The 21,393-nt window shown below is 49.7% G+C and overlaps 1 protein-coding gene across 4 annotated transcripts in view; it reads right to left on the bottom strand.

The window, feature by feature from the left end:
• The window catches only part of WDCP (WD repeat and coiled coil containing), a 115,567-nt gene that overhangs the window by 88,844 nt on the left and 5,330 nt on the right, over nt 1-21,393 (bottom strand). For all 4 annotated transcript variants that reach the window (XM_063915290.1, XM_063915287.1, XM_063915288.1 and 1 more), the window contains one exon: nt 6,206-8,121. In XM_063915290.1, coding sequence (XP_063771360.1) covers nt 6,206-8,101 — 1,896 coding nt within the window. In that variant the 5' untranslated portion in view covers nt 8,102-8,121. The remainder of the gene's footprint in view (nt 1-6,205; nt 8,122-21,393) is intronic.

Below are 21,393 nucleotides of genomic sequence, written 5' to 3'. Positions count from 1 at the left end.
CCTCCCAGAGCTCCTCTCCTGAACCATACCTCCCAGAGCTCCTCTCCTGAACTGTACCCGTACCTCTCAGAGCTCCCCTCCTGAACCGTACCTCCCAGAGCTCCCCTCCTGAACCGTACCTCCCAGAGCTCCTCTCCTGAACCGTACCTCACAGAGCTCCTCTCCTGAACCGTACCTCACAGAGCTCCTCTCCTGAACCGTACCTCACAGAGCTCCTCTCCTGAACCGTACCTCCCAGAGCTCCTCTCCTAAACCGTACCTCCCAGAGCTCCTCTCCTAAACCGTACCTCCCAGAGCTCCTCTCCTAAACCGTACCTCCCAGAGCTCCTCTCCTAACTGTACGTACCTCCCAGAGCTCCTCTCCTGAACCGTACCCGTACCTCCCAGAGCTCCTCTCCTGAACCGTACCCGTACCTCCCAGAGCTCCACTCCTGAACCGTACCAGTACCTCCCAGAGCTCCTCTCCTGAACTGTACCTCCCAGAGCTCCTCTCCTGAACTGTACCTCCCAGAGCTCCTCTCCTGAACTGTACCTCCCAGAGCTCCTCTCCTGAACCGTACTTCCCAGAGCTGCTCTCCTGAATCGTACTTCCCAGAGCTGCTCTCCTGAACCGTAGCTCCCAGAACTCCTCTCCTGAACCGTACCCGTACCTCCCAGAGCTCCTCTCCTGAACCGTACCTCCCAGAGCGCCTCTCCTGAACCGTACATCCCAGAGCTCCTCTCCAGAACCGTACATCCCAGAGCTCCTCTCCTGAACCGTACCTCCCAGAGCTCCTCTCCTGAACCGTACCTCCCAGAGCTCCTCTCCTGAACCGTACCTCCCAGAGCTCCTCTCCTGAACCGTACCTCCCAGAGCTCCTCTCCTGAACCGTACCTCCCAGAGCTCCTCTCCTAAACCGTACCTCCCAGAGCTCCTCTCCTAAACCGTACCTCCCAGAGCTCCTCTCCTAAACCGTACCTCCCAGAGCTCCTCTCCTAAACCGTACCTCCCAGAGCTCCTCTCCTAAACCGTACCTCCCAGAGCTCCTCTCCTGAACCGTACCTCCCAGAGCTCCTCTCCTGAACCGTACCTCCCAGAGCACCTCTCCTAAACCGTACCTCCCAGAGCTCCTCTCCTGAACTGTACCTCCCAGAGCACCTCTCCTGAACCGTACTTCCCAGAGCTTCTCTCCTGAACCGTACCTCCCAGAGCTCCTCTCCTGAACCATACCCGTACCTCCCAGAGCTCCTCTCCTAAACCGTACCTCCCAGAGCTCCTCTCCTGAACCGTACCTCCCAGAGCTCCTCTCCTGAACCGTACCTCCCAGAGCTCCTCTCCTGAACCGTACCTCCCAGAGCTCCTCTCCTGAACCGTACCTCCCAGAGCTCCTCTCCTGAACCGTACCTCCCAGAGCTCCTCTCCTGAACCGTACCTCCCAGAGCTACTCTCCTGAACCGTACCTCCCAGAGCTCCTCTCCTGAACCGTACCTCCCGGAGCTCCTCTCCTGAACCGTACCTCCCGGAGCTCCTCTCCTGAACCGTACCTCCCGGAGCTCCACTCCTGAACCGTACCCGTACCTCCCAGAGCTCCTCTCCTGAACCGTACCCGTACCTCCCAGAGCTCCACGCCTGAACCATACCTTCCAGAGCTCCTCTCCTGAACTGTACCCGTACCTCCCAGAAGCTCCTCTCCTGAACCGTACCTCTCCCAGAGCTCCTCTCCTGAACCGTACCCGTACCTCCCAGAGATCCTCTCCTTAACTGTACCCGTACCTCCCAGAGCTCCTCTCCTGAACCTTACCCCCCCAGAGCTCCTGTCCTGAACTGTACCTCCCAGAGCTCCTTTCCTGAACCGTACTTCTCAGAGCTCCTTTCCTGAACCGCACTTCCCAGAGCTCCTCTCCTGAACCGTACTTCCCAGAGCTCCTCTCCTGAACCGTACTTCCCAGAGCTCCTCTCCTGAACCGTACTTCCCAGAGCTCCTCTCCTGAACCGTACTTCCCAGAGCTCCTCTCCTGAACCGTACTTCCCAGAGCTCCTCTCCTGAACCGTACCTCCCAGAGCTCCTCTCCTGAACCATACCCGTACCTCCCAGAGCTGCTCTCCTGACCCGTACCTCCCAGAGCTCCTCTCCTGAACCGTACCTCCCAGAGCTCCTCTCCTGAACCGTACCTCCCAGAGCTCCTCTCCTGAACCGTACCTCCCAGAGCTCCTCTCCTGAACCGTACCTCCCAGAGCTCCTCTCCTGAACCGTACCTCCCAGAGCTCCTCTCCTGAACCGTACCTCCCAGAGCTCCTCTCCTGAACCGTACCACCCAGAGCTCCTCTCCTGAACCGTACCCATACCTCCCAGAGCTCCACTCCTGAACCGTACCCGTACCTCCCAGAGCTCCACTCCTGAACCGTACCTCCCAGAGCTCCTCTCCTGAACCGTACCTCCCAGAGCTCCTCTCCTGAACCGTACCTCCCAGAGCTCCTCTCCTGAACCGTACCTCCCAGAGCTCCTCTCCTGAACCGCACCTCCCAGAGCTCCTCTCCTGAACCGTACCTCCCAGAGCTCCTATCCTGAACCGTACCTCCCAGAGCTCCTCTCCTGACCCGTACCTCCCAGAGCTCCTCTCCTAAACCGTACCGAACTTCCCAGAGCTCCTCTCTTGAACCGTACTTCCCAGACCTCCTCTCCTGAACCGTACCTCCCAGAGCTCCTCTCCTGAACCGTACCTCCCAGAGCGCCTCTCCTGAACCGTACCCGTACCTCCCAGAGCGCCTCTGCTGAACCGTACCCGTACCTCCTAGAGCTCCTCTCCTGTACCTCCCAGAGCTCCTCACCTGAACCGTACCTCCCAGAGCTCCTCACCTGAACCGTACCTCCCAGAGCTCCTCACCTGAACCGTACCTCCCAGAGCTCCTCTCCTGAACCATACCCGTACCTCCCAGAGCTCCTCTCCTGAACCGTACCTCCCAGAGCTCCTCTCCTGAACCGTACCTCCCAGAGCTCCTCTCCTGAACCGTACCTCCCAGAGCTCCTCTCCTGAACCGTACCTCCCAGAGCTCCTCTCCTGAACCGTACCTCCCAGAGCTCCTCTCCTGAACCGTACCTCCCAGAGCTCCTCTCCTGAACCGTACCTCCCAGAGCTCCTCTCCTGAACCGTACCTCCCAGAGCTCCTCTCCTGAACCGTACCTCCCAGAGCTCCTCTCCTGAACCGTACCTCCCAGAGCTCCTCTCCTGAACCGTACCTCCCAGAGCTCCTCTCCTGAACCGTACCTCCCAGAGCTCCTCTCCTGAACCGTACCTCCCAGAGCTCCTCTCCTGAACCGTACCTCCCAGAGCTCCTCTCCTGAACTGTACCCGTACCTCCCAGAGCTCCCCTCCTGAACCGTACCTCCCAGAGCTCCCCTCCTGAACCGTACCTCCCAGAGCTCCTCTCCTGAACCGTACCTCACAGAGCTCCTCTCCTGAACCGTACCTCACAGAGCTCCTCTCCTGAACCGTACCTCCCAGAGCTCCTCTCCTAAACCGTACCTCCCAGAGCTCCTCTCCTAACTGTACGTATCTCCCAGAGCTCCTCTCCTGAACCGTACCTCACAGAGCTCCTCTCCTGAACCGTACCTCACAGAGCTCCTCTCCTGAACCGTACCTCCCAGAGCTCCTCTCCTAAACCGTACCTCCCAGAGCTCCTCTCCTAACTGTACGTATCTCCCAGAGCTCCTCTCCTGAACCGTACCCGTACCTCCCAGAGCTCCTCTCCTGAACCGTACCCGTACCTCCCAGAGCTCCTCTCCTGAACTGTACCTCCCAGAGCTCCTCTCCTGAACTGTACCTCCCAGAGCTCCTCTCCTGAACCGTACCTCCCAGAGCTCCTCTCCTGAACCGTACTTCCCAGAGCTGCTCTCCTGAACCGTAGTACCTCACAGAGCTCCTCTCCTGAACCGTACCTTACAGAGCTCCTCTCCTGAACCGTACCTCACAGAGCTCCTCTCCTGAACCGTACCTCACAGAGCTCCTCTCCTGAACCGTACCTCCCAGAGCTCCTCTCCTGAACTGTACCCGTACCTCCCAGAGCTCCTCTTCTGAACTGTACTCGTTCCTCCCAGAGCTATTCACCCAGACTTACAACAAAATGCAGAAATTCACTGGGAAATCCGTTAGGCAAATGCAGACTTCTTCTGTACAGGAGATGCTTAGTAAATATTTATGGACATATAGGGGCAGTTGGTACATTTTTTTACACACCTACGGGGTGCCTAGCAACCTTTTACAGACATAAAGGTATATGCGATTACTTAAGCAATAGGCCCACCCTAGATATACAACAGACCCTACTTTAAGTCTTCAACTCCCACTATATTTACCTTTAATTCAGACTCCAGGACAAAACTCAGCTGGGGGGGAAATGTAATAGCTTGCGACTTGCAGGCATCAGCAGGACTCTGGCGAGTCTGCCCGATGCTATTAATTGGCAATCGCCAGAATCTCACCAAAGCCTACAGGATCTATAGGGCCTAATTCAGACCTGATCAATCCTCTGAGAATTTGCAGAGGTTTGCGATCAGATAGCCGCCGCCAAGACACAGTGAATACCCGCCCCGTGCAAGTCTGCATACGCCGTGCGAAAATCTCTGCTAACGCCGGTCAGCTGCAAATCCGTTCGCAACTCACCATCTAATGGTTTTTCCTGTCTCTCCAGTCTGTGTGTAGCCCAGGACTTACTCCTACAGTGCGATACAAACAGGCTGATCAGGGGCGGAGCTGACGTCACACACCCTCCCTGACAACGCTTGGGAACGCCAGCGTTTTTCCTGACACTCCCAGAAAATGGACAGTTACCACCCCCAAGCGCCTGCTTCCTGCCAATCAACTTGCGTATGCCTAGCGATCAAAAAAGATGCAGGATTTTTTTGCAGTTTGCCCTCGTGCATGCGCACTATGATCCGTATGCATGCGCAGTCGATCGATCATCGTGTGCCTTGCAAATTCGTACAACAGCAATCAGGTCTGAATTAGGTGTAATATATATATCTCTATCTCTATCTATCTATCTATATATAATTCCGTATGGTCCGGCTCTCCATCTACTACAGATACTCATCCGGGTGCCCTCACTTAGCATGTACTCACAAAAACCTCTGGAAGCGGCACTCCTGGACTTAACAGAAATCACGGCTCCGAATTTTCCGTTAAGTCCAGGAGTGCCGCACCCGGAGGTTTTTGTGTGTACATATGTGTACAAAAAAAATTGCAGAGAGCGGCAATTAGATTGTCAGCTGGACAGCCAAGCCCTTGAGAATATACATTTTATTTTTCTCGATGAAGGAAACAAAAGGCAGCTGCCTTGTCAGAGGCAAGAGACAAGAAAAGAACAACAGAATAAATATTGATTATAAAGCAGTCTTCCGGAGTACATAAATGTGTCAGAAAATCCTAATCAATGCATACACCAGAGAGCAGTACGGCATCAGGTTTTATACCTATAAGTTCCATAAATAGAGCATTTAACTAGATCAAGCTGTCCTGCTCTAGAATATAGTGAAGCCCCCTAAGGAAAACTAAATATGTTTTAGATATAAAAAGCTCTCTAAAATAATATGTAGTTTATTCGAAACTATTCTAGTACAGGTTGAGTATCCCTTATCCAAAATGCTTGGGACCAGAGGTATTTTGGATATCGGATTTTTCCGTATTTTGGAATAATTGCATACCATAATGAGATATCATGGTGATGGGACCTAAATCTAAGCACAGAATGCATTTTTGTTACATATACACCTTATACACACAGCCGGAAGGTAATTTAAGCCAATATTTTTTGTAACTTTGTGCATCTACATTCACACAATTCATTTATGTTTCATATACACCTTATACACACAGCCTGAAGGTCTTATAATACAATATTTTTAATAACTTTGTGTATTAAACAAAGTTTGTGTACATTGAGCCATCAAAAAACAAAAGGTTTCACTATCTCACGCTCACTCAAAAAAATCCGTATTTCGGAATATTCCGTATTTCGGAATATTTGGATATGGGATACTCAACCTGTAATATGGACTAAATGCTACAGAATAACCCCCGTGGCAAACAACGCAGGCCCCTCTCAGAGCCCCTGGCTTTATTATCTTATCCCCCCTCACTTTCCACCTTTATAATGTAATCCCTTCAGTGGATAAACACCACTGACAACTCCCAGCAATCTGCTGTACAAATCCTAGGAGATAATTACCTGGCATATTATGGTCACATACGGAGACTCCTTCACAGAGGGGTATGACAAATAAGACTTTCTTCCGTTTTGCGCCATGTCATTTAGATCCAGAAGCCGTTGCTGCAGATTCGCCATGTTGCAGCAGAGTCGCTCCAGGTTCCGGGACATGTGTTGAATGTCTTGGCCAGGGAGCGGGGTGCAGTTCTTCGTCAAACTGGGTGGTTTGTGGCTTGACTGGTACTCAAGTTTAGGTGACGTTGGCCTACTAGCTGGCTTGCGGTGCGCCTCCAGGCCCAGGGACACAGCCCGGTTCTTAGGCTCGGTGTCCAATTTGTGCACTGGCATTGAGTTCCTTCTATCATCAAAGTCACTTGCGGTAGATGTTAGACTTTGATCGCAGTTGTAGCTTCGGATCTCCTCAATGAGCTGCTTTTTGCTGAGCATATGGCGACCGGCGGTGCTCCCAGGGATCAATATGTCAAACGGAGGGTGCTCATCTTTGAAGAAGCTATTCACATATTTCTTCTTCCCATGTGGGATCATGGAGGAGTCATAGCTAGAATGTGCACTTGGAATATCGGTGGAAGAAGTGGAGGAGTCTTCGTCAAACATGACTTCTTTCACCATCAAACGGATGATATATTTATCCGAGCTGGAGGATGGAAGAAACGCTGGATCACACGTTTTCTGTCTTCCCACCAACACCAGTAACATTTTTTCCGTCAGGAAGTACAAGCCTTTCGGCCGCTCGTTCTTCTCCAGTTGGATTTGCTGTATATTGGGCATGTTGGTGGAAGTTAATGAATACACAAGGACATGGCTACATGTGTTGGATGCAACAGCCACAATGTGGGCCCCTTGGTCAAAGGCCAACATGTCTGGGACTAGGATCCCAGGGATGCTCACTTTCCGTGTGGAGGTCACTTTTTTCTCAAAGTTCACAAGGATAAGGTGAGAGGAGTCCTGCCCACTGCCGGTTATATAGTCCTTGCGCTTCAAGTTAAGTAGTGGGCTAAGGTCAGATTTTTGGTTAACCAAGATGTGGGTTAGATCCAAAGTTCCCGGAGACGTAATGGGAGAATCTGTGGACAAAGAAGTCCCAGAGTCTGTTGACTTTCGCCCAACGTCTAGAGAGAACTCTTCATCCATGAGCAGCAAGGCAGGTTGGGCAGAGAACGAGATTTCGGAAGCGGCTGGAACATCGAATGCGATGCCGGCATTTAACGCACATAACCGTTCTAGAGGAAGTTCCGTGGCCACGGCCACTTGGGAATCAACAGTTGATTCGATAGCACAAATGTATCCACCAACATCAAATATAGGGCAAAAAGTACAAGCGTTTAGCACTTTGTTCTTGCTGTCCCATATGTAGGAGTGAAGTGCACTGCTGATGGCCACCACCAAACGGCTTCCATCTTTAGTCCAGCACGCGCAGTGCACAACACCCGAGCTTTTAATGTCTGCTTTAACACTGGCATTGTCGGTCCGGGCAGAATACAAGACCGAGACATCCTGTTTTGTTAGAATGACCAATATGTCTTTTCTTGGGTGCCACACACAGCCCTGTGGGAGCACGGGGAGGGGATCCCCGACTTCACATGTCTGGGAAACAACCAACTTGTTCTTTTCTGTGTTATTATAATACAGTTGCCAGACGGTAACGTGTTTCTTGTGCTGAACAGCCAGCAGAGCTGGGATGTCACCGGAGTGTGCTGGGCCCCAGTAGAGTCCATGAACATGTTCAAACTGCCCGATCACCACAGAGTTGCCAAACTTGGGGTCTTCATTTTGTAGGTGTAAGGCGGTCAGGATGACCTGCTTGCCGTCTGTCCAGGCTAAACCGTGCACGGGGTGGATGGCTTGGTACAAAGCATTGAGACCACTTCTCAGGAGTTTGCCCTTTCCTAACTCCATACTTTTCTTGCACAGAACATCTGCAGACACCAATAAAAAGAAAAAAATATATATAGTCACTTGTAGGAATATTCTATTACTTTCACATAACGTTTCTATTAGCATTCATATGGGTAGGAGTTATTCTGCACACAGGTCTTTATAGCTCTGCACGGCAGTGTTAAATTAGTAAGCATACAAATAATTGAAGCGCTGCGTAGTCAGAATATCTATTTTTATGAATTTATTGTCACATACAAACAATTATACATACAACAAACAAATGTACACACGGCAGGTGCTAAAATTAATAAAAAGAACCAAGTAACCTCGGTCTCAATTCATAATATACAATCCTCAGTTTTTAGTATCCAATACCATACAATTATCTCAGTTCCAAACGATGTTCATAGAACAATCAATAGATGATTAATAAAACACAGATATATATATTAGCAATTGATTAGTATAAGTCCTTAATACTACAAATGAAATATTGATAAAATAGATCAGCCATTGATTAGTAAGAGTCTTTAGTGAATAGTTTAGTAATCAGCAACTATTTTCCATCAAAACACAGTCCACAGCTGTTAGTAGGGTTTTAACATGCAAAACTGGTTGATTTAATCACGGCTCCATCCACAGCTGTTAGTATAATTTTACATGCATAGCTAGATGTTTAGTTGTTAGGATAGCCAGTGGTGTCCAAAAAATTGCAATATATATTGTGATCACAATCAATATTTCTCCTATTTCCTGAAATTGTTATGCATAAAAAGCACCCATAACTGAGCATACCGCCATTTAGCATCAGGAGAAATTCACTCTATTCCGGGCATTACCGCCTCTGTCGGCTTACTGTTTAGTTGTCTCCCCCGTACACCTGCAGCTGGTGCTGGTTAAGCTTCCTTCTCGGGGTTCCGCCGATTCCAAAGGCGGGGAAACGCGTTGAGTTATCTGCTACACGGATCCGGTACCTATACACTCAAACGGGACATTAACGAGCGGACCTCTGGTGCGGCGGAACCCCGAGAAGGAAGCTTAACCAGCACCAGGTGTACGGGGGAGACAACTAAACAGTAAGCCGACAGAGGCGGTAATGCCCGGAATAGAGTGAATTTCTCCTGATGCTAAATGGCGGTATGCTCAGTTATGGGTGCTTTTTATGCATAACAACTTCAGGAAATAGGAGAAATATTGATTGTGATCACAATATATATTGCAATTTTTTGGACACCACTGGCTATCCTAACAACTAAACATCTAGCTATGCATGTAAAATTATACTAACAGCTGTGGATGGAGCCGTGATTAAATCAACCAGTTTTGCATGTTAAAACCCTACTAACAGCTGTGGACTGTGTTTTGATGGAAAATAGTTGCTGATTACTAAACTATTCACTAAAGACTCTTACTAATCAATGGCTGATCTATTTTATCAATATTTCATTTGTAGTATTAAGGACTTATACTAATCAATTGCTAATATATATATCTGTGTTTTATTAATCATCTATTGATTGTTCTATGAACATCGTTTGGAACTGAGATAATTGTATGGTATTGGATACTAAAAACTGAGGATTGTATATTATGAATTGAGACCGAGGTTACTTGGTTCTTTTTATTAATTTTAGCACCGGCCGTGTGTACATTTGTTTGTTGTATGTATAATTGTTTGTATGTGACAATAAATTCATAAAAATAGATATTCTGACTACGCAGCGCTTCAATTATTTGTATGCTTGGGAAAACTTTTTTGGAGAATCAGTGATCTCCTTTTTGAGGCTGCAGTGTAGTCAGAATAGTGTAGAAATTGCTACATAGGAGGTCCCCATCGATAGTCTGCGCCTAGATTCTTTTTGCATTTCGTGTTAAATTAGTATCTTGCTTCTCAGCAGGAATGACCTCAAAATGTAATGCGGCCCTAATAAGTACAAAACATGACAGGCTTTGCACTTAACCGCTTAGCTGGTGTAGGTGCATCATTTGTGATCACTCTAGCCTGTGCATTCCCTGATGACAATGGGGTCAATTCAATTCGGCAACTTATAAATAGCGCCGGGAATTAGCTCCCGACGCTATTCAATTCAGCTGCTAGTTACCCGCAATTGTCGGGAATTCTTCTCTCATCCCCGGGGATGAGAGAACAAACCCGACAAAAGTGCTTCCTCGCGGCCGGCGCGTGGCTGATTCTGTCGGGAATCAGCCTCGCGCCGGGGAGTTAAGTCGGAGAATGCCCGTTCTCCCGACAATTCAACCTGTTTAGTCGGCGAGAATGGAAATCGCCGACTTAACTGGAGCTGAATTGAATAGCGTCGGGAGCTAATTCCCGGCGCTATTCATAAGTTGCCGAATTGAATTGACCCCAATAATGTGACCAATCAGAAACTTGCACTGGATGACTGCCGAAAGATAATCTTCCAGTAGCCACCAATTTTTAGAGGGATCTCCCGATCCAACTGTATACGTGTTACATCCACCAGTGCCTGTCGTGCAGCCAATCACTGCTGATCAGGCAACATGGCAGCACCCCCCACCCCACAGCTTCAGAGTGGAGCAGCCACATGTAAATGAAGCCGCCATCAATATCCGGCGGCTGCAGAGAGGAGCAGCCGCCAGGGAAATGTAAAGGCCATGATGTCCCAATCATCCTTGGTTCGATAAACCATCAGTTGATTTTTACAAAAAAATAAATAAGATTTTACTTACCGGTAAATCTATTTCTCGTAGTCCGTCGTGGATGCTGGGGACTCCGTAAGGACCATGGGGATAGACGGGCTCCGCAGGAGACATGGGCACTTTAAGAAAGAATTTAGGTTCTGGTGTGCACTGGCTCCTCCCTCTATGCCCCTCCTCCAGACCTCAGTTAGAGAAACTGTGCCCAGAAGAGCTGACAGTACAAGGAAAGGATTTTGGTAATCCAGGGCAAGATTCATACCAGCCACACCAATCACACCGTATAACATGTGATAACAACCAGTTAACAGTATGACAAATAACAGAGCATCAGGTCAAACCCTGATGCAACCATAACTTAACCCTTATTGAAGCAATAACTATATACAAGTATTGCAGAAGAAGTCCGCACTTGGGACGGGCGCCCAGCATCCACTACGGACTACGAGAAATAGATTTAACGGTAAGTAAAAATAAGAATTTACTCACCGGTAATTCTGTTTCTCGTAGTCCGTAGTGGATGCTGGGAACTCCGTAAGGACCATGGGGAATAGCGGGCTCCGAAGGAGGCTGGGCACTCTAGAAAGATCTTAGACTACCTGGTGTGCACTGGCTCCTCCCACTATGACCCTCCTCCAAGCCTCAGTTAGGTACTGTGCCCGGACGAGCGTACACAATAAGGAAGGATTTTGAATCCCGGGTAAGACTCATACCAGCCACACCAATCACACCGTACAACTCGTGATATGAAACACAGTTAACAGTATGAAACAATAGAGCCTCTCAACAGATGGCTCAACAATAACCCGATTTAGTTAACAATAACTATGTACAAGTATTGCAGATAAACCGCACTTGGGATGGGCGCCCAGCATCCACTACGGACTACGAGAAACAGAATTACCGGTGAGTAAATTCTTATTTTCTCTAACGTCCTAGTGGATGCTGGGAACTCCGTAAGGACCATGGGGATTATACCAAAGCTCCCAAACGGGCGGGAGAGTGCGGATGACTCTGCAGCACCGAATGAGAGAACTCCAGGTCCACCTCAGCCAGGGTATCAAATTTGTAGAATTTTGCAAACGTGTTTGCCCCTGACCAAGTAGCTGCTCGGCAAAGTTGTAAAGCCGAGACCCCTCGGGCAGCCGCCCAAGATGAGCCCACCTTCCTTGTGGAATGGGCATTGACAGATTTTGGCTGTGGCAGGCCTGCCACAGTATGTGCAAGCTGAATTGTACTACAAATCCAACGAGCAATAGTCTGCTTAGAAGCAGGAGCACCCAGCTTATTGGGTGCATACAGGATAAACAGCGAGTCAGATTTTCTGACTCCAGCCGTCCTGGAAACATATATTTTCAGGGCCCTGACAACGTCTAGCAACTTGGAGTCCTCCAAATCCTTAGTAGCCGCAGGCACCACAATAGGCTGGTTCAGGTGAAACGCTGACACCACCTTAGGGAGAAACTGGGGACGAGTCCTCAATTCTGCCCTATCCATATGGAAAATCAGATAAGGGCTTTTACATGATAAAGCCGCCAACTCTGACACTCGCCTGGCTGAAGCCAAGGCCAATAACATGACCACTTTCCACGTGAGATATTTCAGATCCACGGTTTTTAGTGGCTCAAACCAATGTGATTTTAAGAAACTCAACATCACGTTGAGATCCCAAGGTGCCACAGGAGGCACAAATGGGGGCTGAATATGCAGCACTCCTTTCACAAATGTCTGAACTTCAGGTACTGAAGCTAGTTCTTTTTGAAAGAAAATCGACAGAGCCGAGATCTGTACCTTAATGGAGCCCAGTTTTAAGCCCATATTCACTCCTGCTTGCAGGAAATGCAGAAATCGACCTAGTTGAAATTCCTCTGTTGGGGCCTTTTTGGCCTCGCACCATGCAACATATTTCCGCCATATGCGGTGATAATGCTTTGCCGTAACATCTTTCCTGGCTTTAATAAGCGTAGGAATGACTTCCTCCGGAACGCCCTTTTCCTTCAGGATCCGGCGTTCAACCGCCATGCCGTCAAACGCAGCCGCGGTAAGTCTTGGAACAGACAGGGGCCCTGCTGCAGCAGGTCCTGTCTGAGCGGCAGAGACCACGGGTCCTCTGAGATCACCTCTTGAAGTTCCGGGTACCACGCTCTTCTCGGCCAATCCGGAACCACGAGAATTGTGTTTACTCCTCGCTTTCTTATTATTCTCAATACCTTTGGTATGAGAGGTAGAGGAGGGAACACATAAACTGACCGGTACACCCACGGTGTCACTAGAGCGTCCACAGCTATCGCCTGAGGGTCTCTTGACCTGGCGCAATACTTCTCTAGTTTTTTGTTTAGGCGGGACGCCATCATGTCCACCTGTGGACGACCCCATTGATTTACAATCATTTGGAAGACTTCTGGATGAAGTCCCCACTCTCCCGGGTGGAGGTCGTGCCTGCTGAGAAAGTCTGCTTCCCAGTTGTCCACTCCCGGGATGAACACTGCTGACAGTGCTAGTACATGATTTTCCGCCCATCGGAGAATTTTTGTGGCTTCTGCCATCGCCGTCCTGCTTCTTGTGCCGCCCTGTCGATTCACATGGGCGACTGCCGTGATGTTGTCTGACTGGATCAGCACCGGCTGGTGTAGGAGCAGGGATTTTGCTTGACTTAGGGCATTGTAAATGGCCCGTAGTTCCAGAATATTTATGTGAAGGGCAGACTCCTGACTTGACCATAGTCCTTGGAAATTTCTTCCCTTTGTGACTGCCCCCCAGCCTCGTAGGCTGGCATCCGTGGTCACCAGGACCCAGTCCTGTATGCCGAATCTGCGGCCCTCCAGAAGATGAGCACTGTGCAGCCACCACAGAAGAGACACCCTGGTTCGTGGAGACAGGGTTATTAAATGATGCATCTGAAGATGCGATCCGGACCACTTGTCCAACAGGTCCCACTGAAAAATCCTGGCATGGAACCTGCCGAATGGAATTGCTTCTTAAGAAGCTACCATCTTTCCCAGGACCCGCGTGCAGTGATGCACCGATACCTGTTTTGGTTTTAGGAGGTCTCTGACTAGAGAAGACAACTCCCTGGCTTTCTCCTCCGGGAGAAACCCTTTTTTCTGGGCCGTGTCCAGAATCATTCCCAGGAACATTAGACGTGTCGTGGGGACCAGCTGTGACTTTGGGATATTCAGAATCCAGCCGTGCTGGCTCAGCACTTCCTGAGATAGTGCTACTCCCACTAACAACTGTTCCTTGGATCGTGCCTTTATTAGGAGATCGTCCAAGTATGGGATAATTAAAACTCCCTTTTTTCGAAGGAGTATCATCATTTCCGCCATAACCTTGGTAAATACCCTCGGTGCCGTGGAGAGTCCAAACGGCAGCGTCTGGAATTGGTAATGGCAGTCCTGTACCACAAATCTGAGGTACTCCTGGTGAGAATTGTAAATGGGGACATGCAGGTAAGCATCCTTGATGTCCAGGGATACCATGTAATCCCCCTCGTCCAGGCTTGCAATAACCGCCCTGAGCGATTCCATCTTGAACTTGAATTTTTTTATGTATGTGTTCAAGGATTTCAAATTTAAAATGGGTCTCACCGAACTGTCCGGTTTCGGCACCACAAATAGTGTGGAATAGTAACCCCGGCCTTGTTGAAGTAGGGGTACCTTGATTATCACCTGCTGGGAATACAGCTTGTGAATCGCTGCTAGCACCGCCTACCTGTCTGAGGGAGCAATCGGCAAGGCGGATTTTAGGAAACGGCGGGGTGGAGTCGCCTCGAATTCCAGCCTGTATCCCTGAGATACTATTTGAAGGATCCAGGGATCCACCTGTGAGCGGGCCCACTGATCGCTGAAATTCCTGAGGCGGGCCCCCACCGTACCTGGCTCCGCCTGTGAAGCCCCACCGTCATGCGGCGGACTTGGAAGAGGAAGCGGGGGAGGACTTTTTTTCCTGGGAACCTGCTGTTTGCTGCAGCCTTTTTCCCCTGCCTCTGCCTCTTGACAGAAAAGACCCTCCTTTTCCCCGCTTGTTTTTCTGGGACCGAAAGGACTGAACCTGATAAAATGCCGCCTTCTTAGGCTGTGAGGGGACATGGGGTAAAAATGCTGACTTCCCAGACGTTGCTGTGGAAACTAGGTCGGAGAGACCATCCCCAAATAATTCCTCCCCCTTATAAGGCAAGACTTCCATGTGCCTTTTGGAATCTGCATCTCCAGTCCACTGGCGAGTCCATAAGCATCTCCTAGCAGAGATAGATAATGCACTTATTTTAGATGCCAGCCGGCAGATTTCCCTCTGTGCATCTCTCATGTATAAGACTGAGTCTTTTATATGGTCAATTGTTAGCAGGATCGTGTCTCTGTCTAACGTGTCAATATTTTCTGACAGTTTATCTGACCACGCAGCGGCAGCACTGCACATCCATGCTGACGCAATAGCTGGTCTGAGTATAATGCCTGAGTGTGTATATACAGACTTCAGGATCGCCTCCTGCTTTCTATCAGCAGGTTCCTTAAGGGCGGCCGTATCCTGGGACGGTAGTGCCACCTTTTTAGACAAACGTGTGAGCGCTTTATCCACCCTCGGGGGTGTTTCCCAACGTAACCTATCCTCTGGCGGGAAAGGGAACGCCATTAGTAGCTTCTTAGGAATTACCAATTTCTTATCAGGGGAAGCCCACGCTTCTTCACACACTTCATTTAATTCATCTGACGGGGGAAAAACTACAGGTAGTTTTTTCTCCCCAAACATAATACCCTTTTTTGTGGTACCTGGATGTAAATCAGAAATATTTAACACCTCTTTCATTGCCTCAATCATGCAGTGAATGGCCTTAACGGGCATTAAATTTGACTCATTGTCGTCGACACTGGTGTCAGTATCCGTGTCGACATCTACTTGTGCCACCTGAGATAACGGGCGTTTCAGAGCCCCTGATGACTTTTGAGACACCTGGACAGGCACGAGCTGAAGACTCGGCTGTCCCACAGTCGGCATGTCGTCAATTTTTTATGTAAGGAGTCTATACGTGCACTCATTTCCTGCCATAATACCATCCACTCAGGTGTCTGACCCCTAGGGGGTGACATCCCTGCTAAAGGCATCTGCTCCCCCTCCACATCATTCTCCTCTTCAAACATGTCGACACAGCCGTACCGACACACTCCACACACACAGGGAATGCTCAAATAGAGGACAGGACCCACAAAAGCCCTTTGGGGGGACAGAGTAAGAGTATGCCAGCACACACCAGAGCACTATATATATACAGGGACTAACTGAGTTATGTCCCTAATAGCTGCTTTTTATATAATATACTGTATACAGTGCCAATTTTAATGCCCCCCCCCTCTCTTTTCCCTCTTACTGTACTGTAGAATTGCAGGGAAGAGCCAGGGAGCTTCCTTCCAGCCGAGCTGTGAGGGAAAAATGGCGCCAGTGTGCTGAGGAGATAGGCTCCGCCCCTTTTTCGCGGCCTATTCTCCCGCTTTTTATGGGATTCTGGCAGGGGTATTTACCTCATATATAGCCCCAGGGGCTATATATTGAGGTATTTTAGCCAGCCAAGGTGTTTTTATTGCTGCCTCAGGGCGCCCCCCCCCAGCGCCCTGCACCCTCAGTGACCGGAGTGTGAAGTGTGTATGAGGAGCAATGGCGCACAGCTGCAGTGCTGTGCGCTACCTTGGTGAAGACAGGATGTCTTCATGCCGCCGATTTTCCGGACCATCTTCTTGCTTCTGGCTCTGTAAGGGGGACGGCGGCGCGGCTCCGGGACCGAACATCAAGGCTGGGCCTGCGGTCGATCCCTCTGGAGCTAATGGTGTCCAGTAGCCTAAAAAGCCCAATCCGGCTGCAAGCAGGCGAGTTCGCTTCTTCTCCCCTTAGTCCCTCGCTGCAGTGAGCCTGTTGCCAGCAGGTCTCACTGAAAATAACAAATTCTAAGACTATAACTTTCTAAGAGCTCAGGAGAGCCCCTAGTGTGCATCCAACCTCGGCCGGGCACGAAATCTAACTGAGGCTTGGAGGAGGGTCATAGTGGGAGGAGCCAGTGCACACCAGGTAGTCTAAGATCTTTCTAGAGTGCCCAGCCTCCTTCGGAGCCCGCTATTCCCCATGGTCCTTACGGAGTTCCCAGCATCCACTAGGACGTTAGAGAAATCTTATTTTCTCTAACGTCCTAGTGGATGCTGGGGACTCCGTAAGGACCATGGGGATTATACCAAAGCTCCCAAACGGGCGGGAGAGTGCGGATGACTCTGCAGCACCGATTGAGCAAACACAAGGTCCTCCTCAGCCAGGGTATCAAACTTGTAGAACTTTGCAAAAGTGTTTGAACCTGACCAAGTAGCCGCTCGGCAAAGCTGTAATGCCGAGACCCCTCGGGCAGCCGCCCAAGAGCCCACCTTCCTAGTGGAATGGGCCTTAACTGATTTTGGCAGCGGCAATCCAGCCGCAGAATGAGCCTGCTGAATCGTGTTACAGATCCAGCGAGCAATAGTTTGCTTTGAAGCAGGAGCACCAAGCTTGTTGGAAGCATACAGGATAAACAAAGACTCTGTTTTCCTGACCCTAGCAATTCTGGCTACATAAACCTTCAATGCACTGACCACGTCAAGTAACTCGGAATCCTCCAAGTCAGTAGTAGCCACAGGCACCACAATAGGTTGGTTTATATGAAAGGATGAAACCACTTTCGTCAGAAATTGTGGACGGGTCCGCAATTCTGCTCCATCCGCATGGAAAACCAGATAGGGGCTTTTATGTGACAAAGCCGCCAACTCTGACACACGCCTAGCCGAAGCCAAGGCTAATAGCATGACCACCTTCCACGTGAGATATTTCAAATCCACCGTTTTGAGTGGTTCAAACCAGTGGGATTTCAGGAAACTCAACACCACGTTAAGATCCCAAGGTGCCACTGGAGGCACAAAAGGGGGCTAAATATGCAGCACTCCCTTTACAAACGTCTGAACTTCAGGTAGAGAAGCCAACTCCTTTTGAAAGAAAATGGATAGGGCCGAAATCTGGACCTTAATGGAACCCAATTTTAGGCCCAAATACACTCCGGACTGTAGGAAGTGAAGGAAACGGCCCAGCTGGAATTCCTCCGTAGGAGCATTCCTGGCCTCACACCAAGCAACATATTTTCGCCATATACGGTGATAATGTTGAGCTGTCACGTCCTTCCTAGCCTTTATCAGCGTAGGAATGACCTCATCCGGAATTCCTTTCTCTGCTAGGATTCGGCGTTCAATTGCAATGCCATCAAACGCAGCCGCGGCAAGTCTTGGAACAGACAGGGCCCCTGTTGCAACAAGTCCTGTCTTAGAGGAAGAGGCCACGGGTCCTCTGTGAGCATTTCTTGCAGATCTGGAAACCAAGTCCTTCGTGGCCAATCTGGAACAATGAGTATTGTTCTCACTCCTCTTTTTCTTATTATCCTCAGCACCTTGGGTATGAGAGGAAGAGGAGGAAATACATAGACCGACTGGAACACCCACGGTGTCACCAGGGCGTCTACAGCTATCGCCTGAGGGTCTCTTGACCTGGCGCAATACCTCTGTAGCTTTTTGTTGAGGCGGGATGCCATCATGTCCACCTGTGGCAGTTCCCACCGACTTGTAATCTGTGCGAAGACTTCCTGATGAAGTCCCCACTCTCCCGGGTGGAGGTCGTGTCTGCTGAGGAAGTCTGCTTCCCAGTTGTCCACTCCCGGGATGAACACTGCTGACAGTGCGCTTACGTGATTCTCCGCCCAGCGAAGAATTCTGGTGGCTTTCGCCATCGCCACTCTGCTCCTTGTGCCGCCTTGGCGGTTTACATGAGCCACTGCGGTGATGTTGTCTGACTGAATCAGAACCGGTTGGTCGCGAAGCAGGGTCTCCGCTTGACGTAGGGCGTTGTATATGGCCCTTAGTTCCAGGATGTTGATGTGAAGGCAAGTCTCTTGACTTGACCACAGACCTTGGAAATTTCTTCCCTGTGTGACTGCACCCCAACCTCGGAGGCTTGCGTCCGTGGTCACCAGGCCCCAGTCCTGAATGCCGAATCTGCGGCCCTCGAGAAGGTGAGCGCTCTGCAGCCACCATAGGAGTGACACCCTGGCCCTGGGGGATAGGGTGATTAACCGATGCATCTGAAGATGTGATCTGGACCACTTGTCCAGTAAGTCCCATTGAAAAGTCCTCGCATGGAACCTGCCGAAGGGAATGGCCTCGTATGATGCCACCATCTTTCCCAGGACACGAGTGCAATGATGCACTGACACCTGTTTTGGTTTTAAAAGGTTCCTGACCAGTGTCATGAGTTCCTGAGCTCTCCCCATCGGGAGATAAACCCTTTTCTGGTCTGTGTCTAGAATCATGCCCAGGAAAGGCAGACGAGTCGTAGGAACCAACTGCGACTTTGGAATATTTAGAATCCAGCCGTGTTGCCGTAACACTTCCAGAGAAAGTGCTACGCTGATCAGCAACTGCTCTCTTGATCTCGCTTTTATGAGGAGATCGTCCAAGTATGGGATAATTGTGACTCCTTGCTTCCGCAGGAGTACCATCATTTCCGCCATTACCTTGGTAAATATTCTCGGTGCCGTGGAGAGACCAAACGGCAACGTCTGAAATTGGTAATGACAATCCTGTTCCACAAATCTGAGGTACGCCTGATGAGGTGGATAAATGGGGACATGAAGGTATGCATCCTTTATGTCCAGAGACACCATAAAATCCCCCCCTTCCAGGCTTGCGATGACCGCTCTCAGCGATTCCATCTTGAACTTGAACCTTTTCAGGTATATGTTCAGGGATTTTAAATTCAATATGGGTTTGACCGAACCGTCCGGTTTCGGGACTACAAACATGGTCGAATAATAACCCCTTCCTTGTTGAAGGAGGGGAACCTTGACCACCACCTGTTGAAGATACAATTTGTGAATTGCAGTTAACACTATTTCCCTCTCGTGGGGGGAAGCTGGCAGGGCCGATTTGAGGTATCGGTGAGGGGGCATCTCCTCGAATTCCAGCTTGTATCCCTGAGACACAATATCTATTGCCCAGGGATCCAACTGGGAGTGAACCCACTTGTGGCTGAAATTTCGAGGACGTGCCCCCACCGGGCCTAGCTCCGCCTGTGGAGCCCCAGCGTCATGCGGTGGATTTTGTAGAGGCCGGGGACGACTTCTGTTCCTAGGAACTAGCTGTGTTGTGCAGCTTCTTTCCTCTGCCCCTGCCTCTGGCAAGAAAGGACGCACCTCGGACTTTCTTGTTTTCTGTGATCGAAAGGACTGCATTTGATAATACGGTGCTCTCTTAGGCTGTGAGGAAACATATGGCAAAAAATTTGACTTTCCAGCAGTAGCTGTGGAGACCAGGTCCGAGAGACCCTCCCCAAACAATTCCTCACCCTTGTAAGGTAAAACCTCCATATGCCTTTTTTGAGTCGGCATCACCTGTCCATTGCCGAGTCCACAGGACCCTTCTGGCAGAAATTGACATAGCATTTATTCTAGAACCCAGTAGACGAATGTCTCTTTGAGCATCTCTCAAATATAGGACAGCGTCTTTAATGTGCCCCAAGGTCAACAATATAGTATCCTTGTCTAAGGTATCAATTTCCTCAGACACGGTATCCGTCCATGCTGCTACAGCACTACACAACCAGGCCGACGCGATCGCCGGCCTCAGTAAGGTACCTGAATGTGTATAAATGGACTTCAGGGCAACCTCCTGTTTGCGATCCGCAGCATCTTTGAGGGTAGCCGTATCCTGTGACGGCAGGGCTACCTTCTTGGATAAGCGTGTTAAAGCTTTGTCCACCTTAGGGGAGGATTCCCAGCGTAACCTGTCCGCTGGCGGGAAAGGATACGCCATAAGAATCCTTTTGGAAATCTGCAGTTTTTTATCTGGAGATTCCCAAGCCTTTTCACATAACTCATTTAGCTCGTGTGAGGGGGGAAAGGTTACCTCCGGCTTCTTTTCCCCATACATATGTACCCTCTTGTCAGGGACTGGGATTTACTCTGTGATGTGCAACACATCCTTAATTGCTATAATCATATAACGGATGGATTTAGCCAATTTTGGCTGTAACTTTGCATCATCGTAATCGACACTGGAGTCAGAATCCATGTCGGTATCTGTGTCAACAATTTGGGATAGTGGGCGCTTCTGAGACCCTGACGGCCTCTGCGACAATGGATAAGGCACGGGTTGGGACCCTGACTGTCCTGAGGCTTCAGCTTTTTCTAACCTTTTATGCAAGGAATTAACATTATCATTTAAAACCTTCCACATATCCATCCAATCAGGTGTCGGGGCCGTCGGCGGAGACACTACATTCATTTGCTCCCGCTCTGCTTCCACATAGCCTTCCTCATCAGACATGTCGACACAAGCGTACCGATACACAACACACACAGGGAATGCCCTCTCTGAAGACAGTTCCCCCACAAGGCCCTTAGGAGAGACAGAGAGAGAGTATGCCAGCACACACCCCAGCGCTATAAACCCAGGAATAACACAGTAACTTAATGTTAACCCAGTAGCTGCTGTTTATATATTGTTTTTTGCGCCTAATTATGTGCCCCCCCCTCTCTTTTTACCCTCTTCTACCGTGTATCTGCAGGGGAGAGCCTGGGGAGCTTC

Source organism: Pseudophryne corroboree, chromosome 4 (assembly GCF_028390025.1).
Source record: "Pseudophryne corroboree isolate aPseCor3 chromosome 4, aPseCor3.hap2, whole genome shotgun sequence".
Lineage (NCBI taxonomy): Eukaryota > Metazoa > Chordata > Amphibia > Anura > Myobatrachidae > Pseudophryne > Pseudophryne corroboree.
This window is presented reverse-complemented; position numbering and strand designations above follow the sequence as displayed.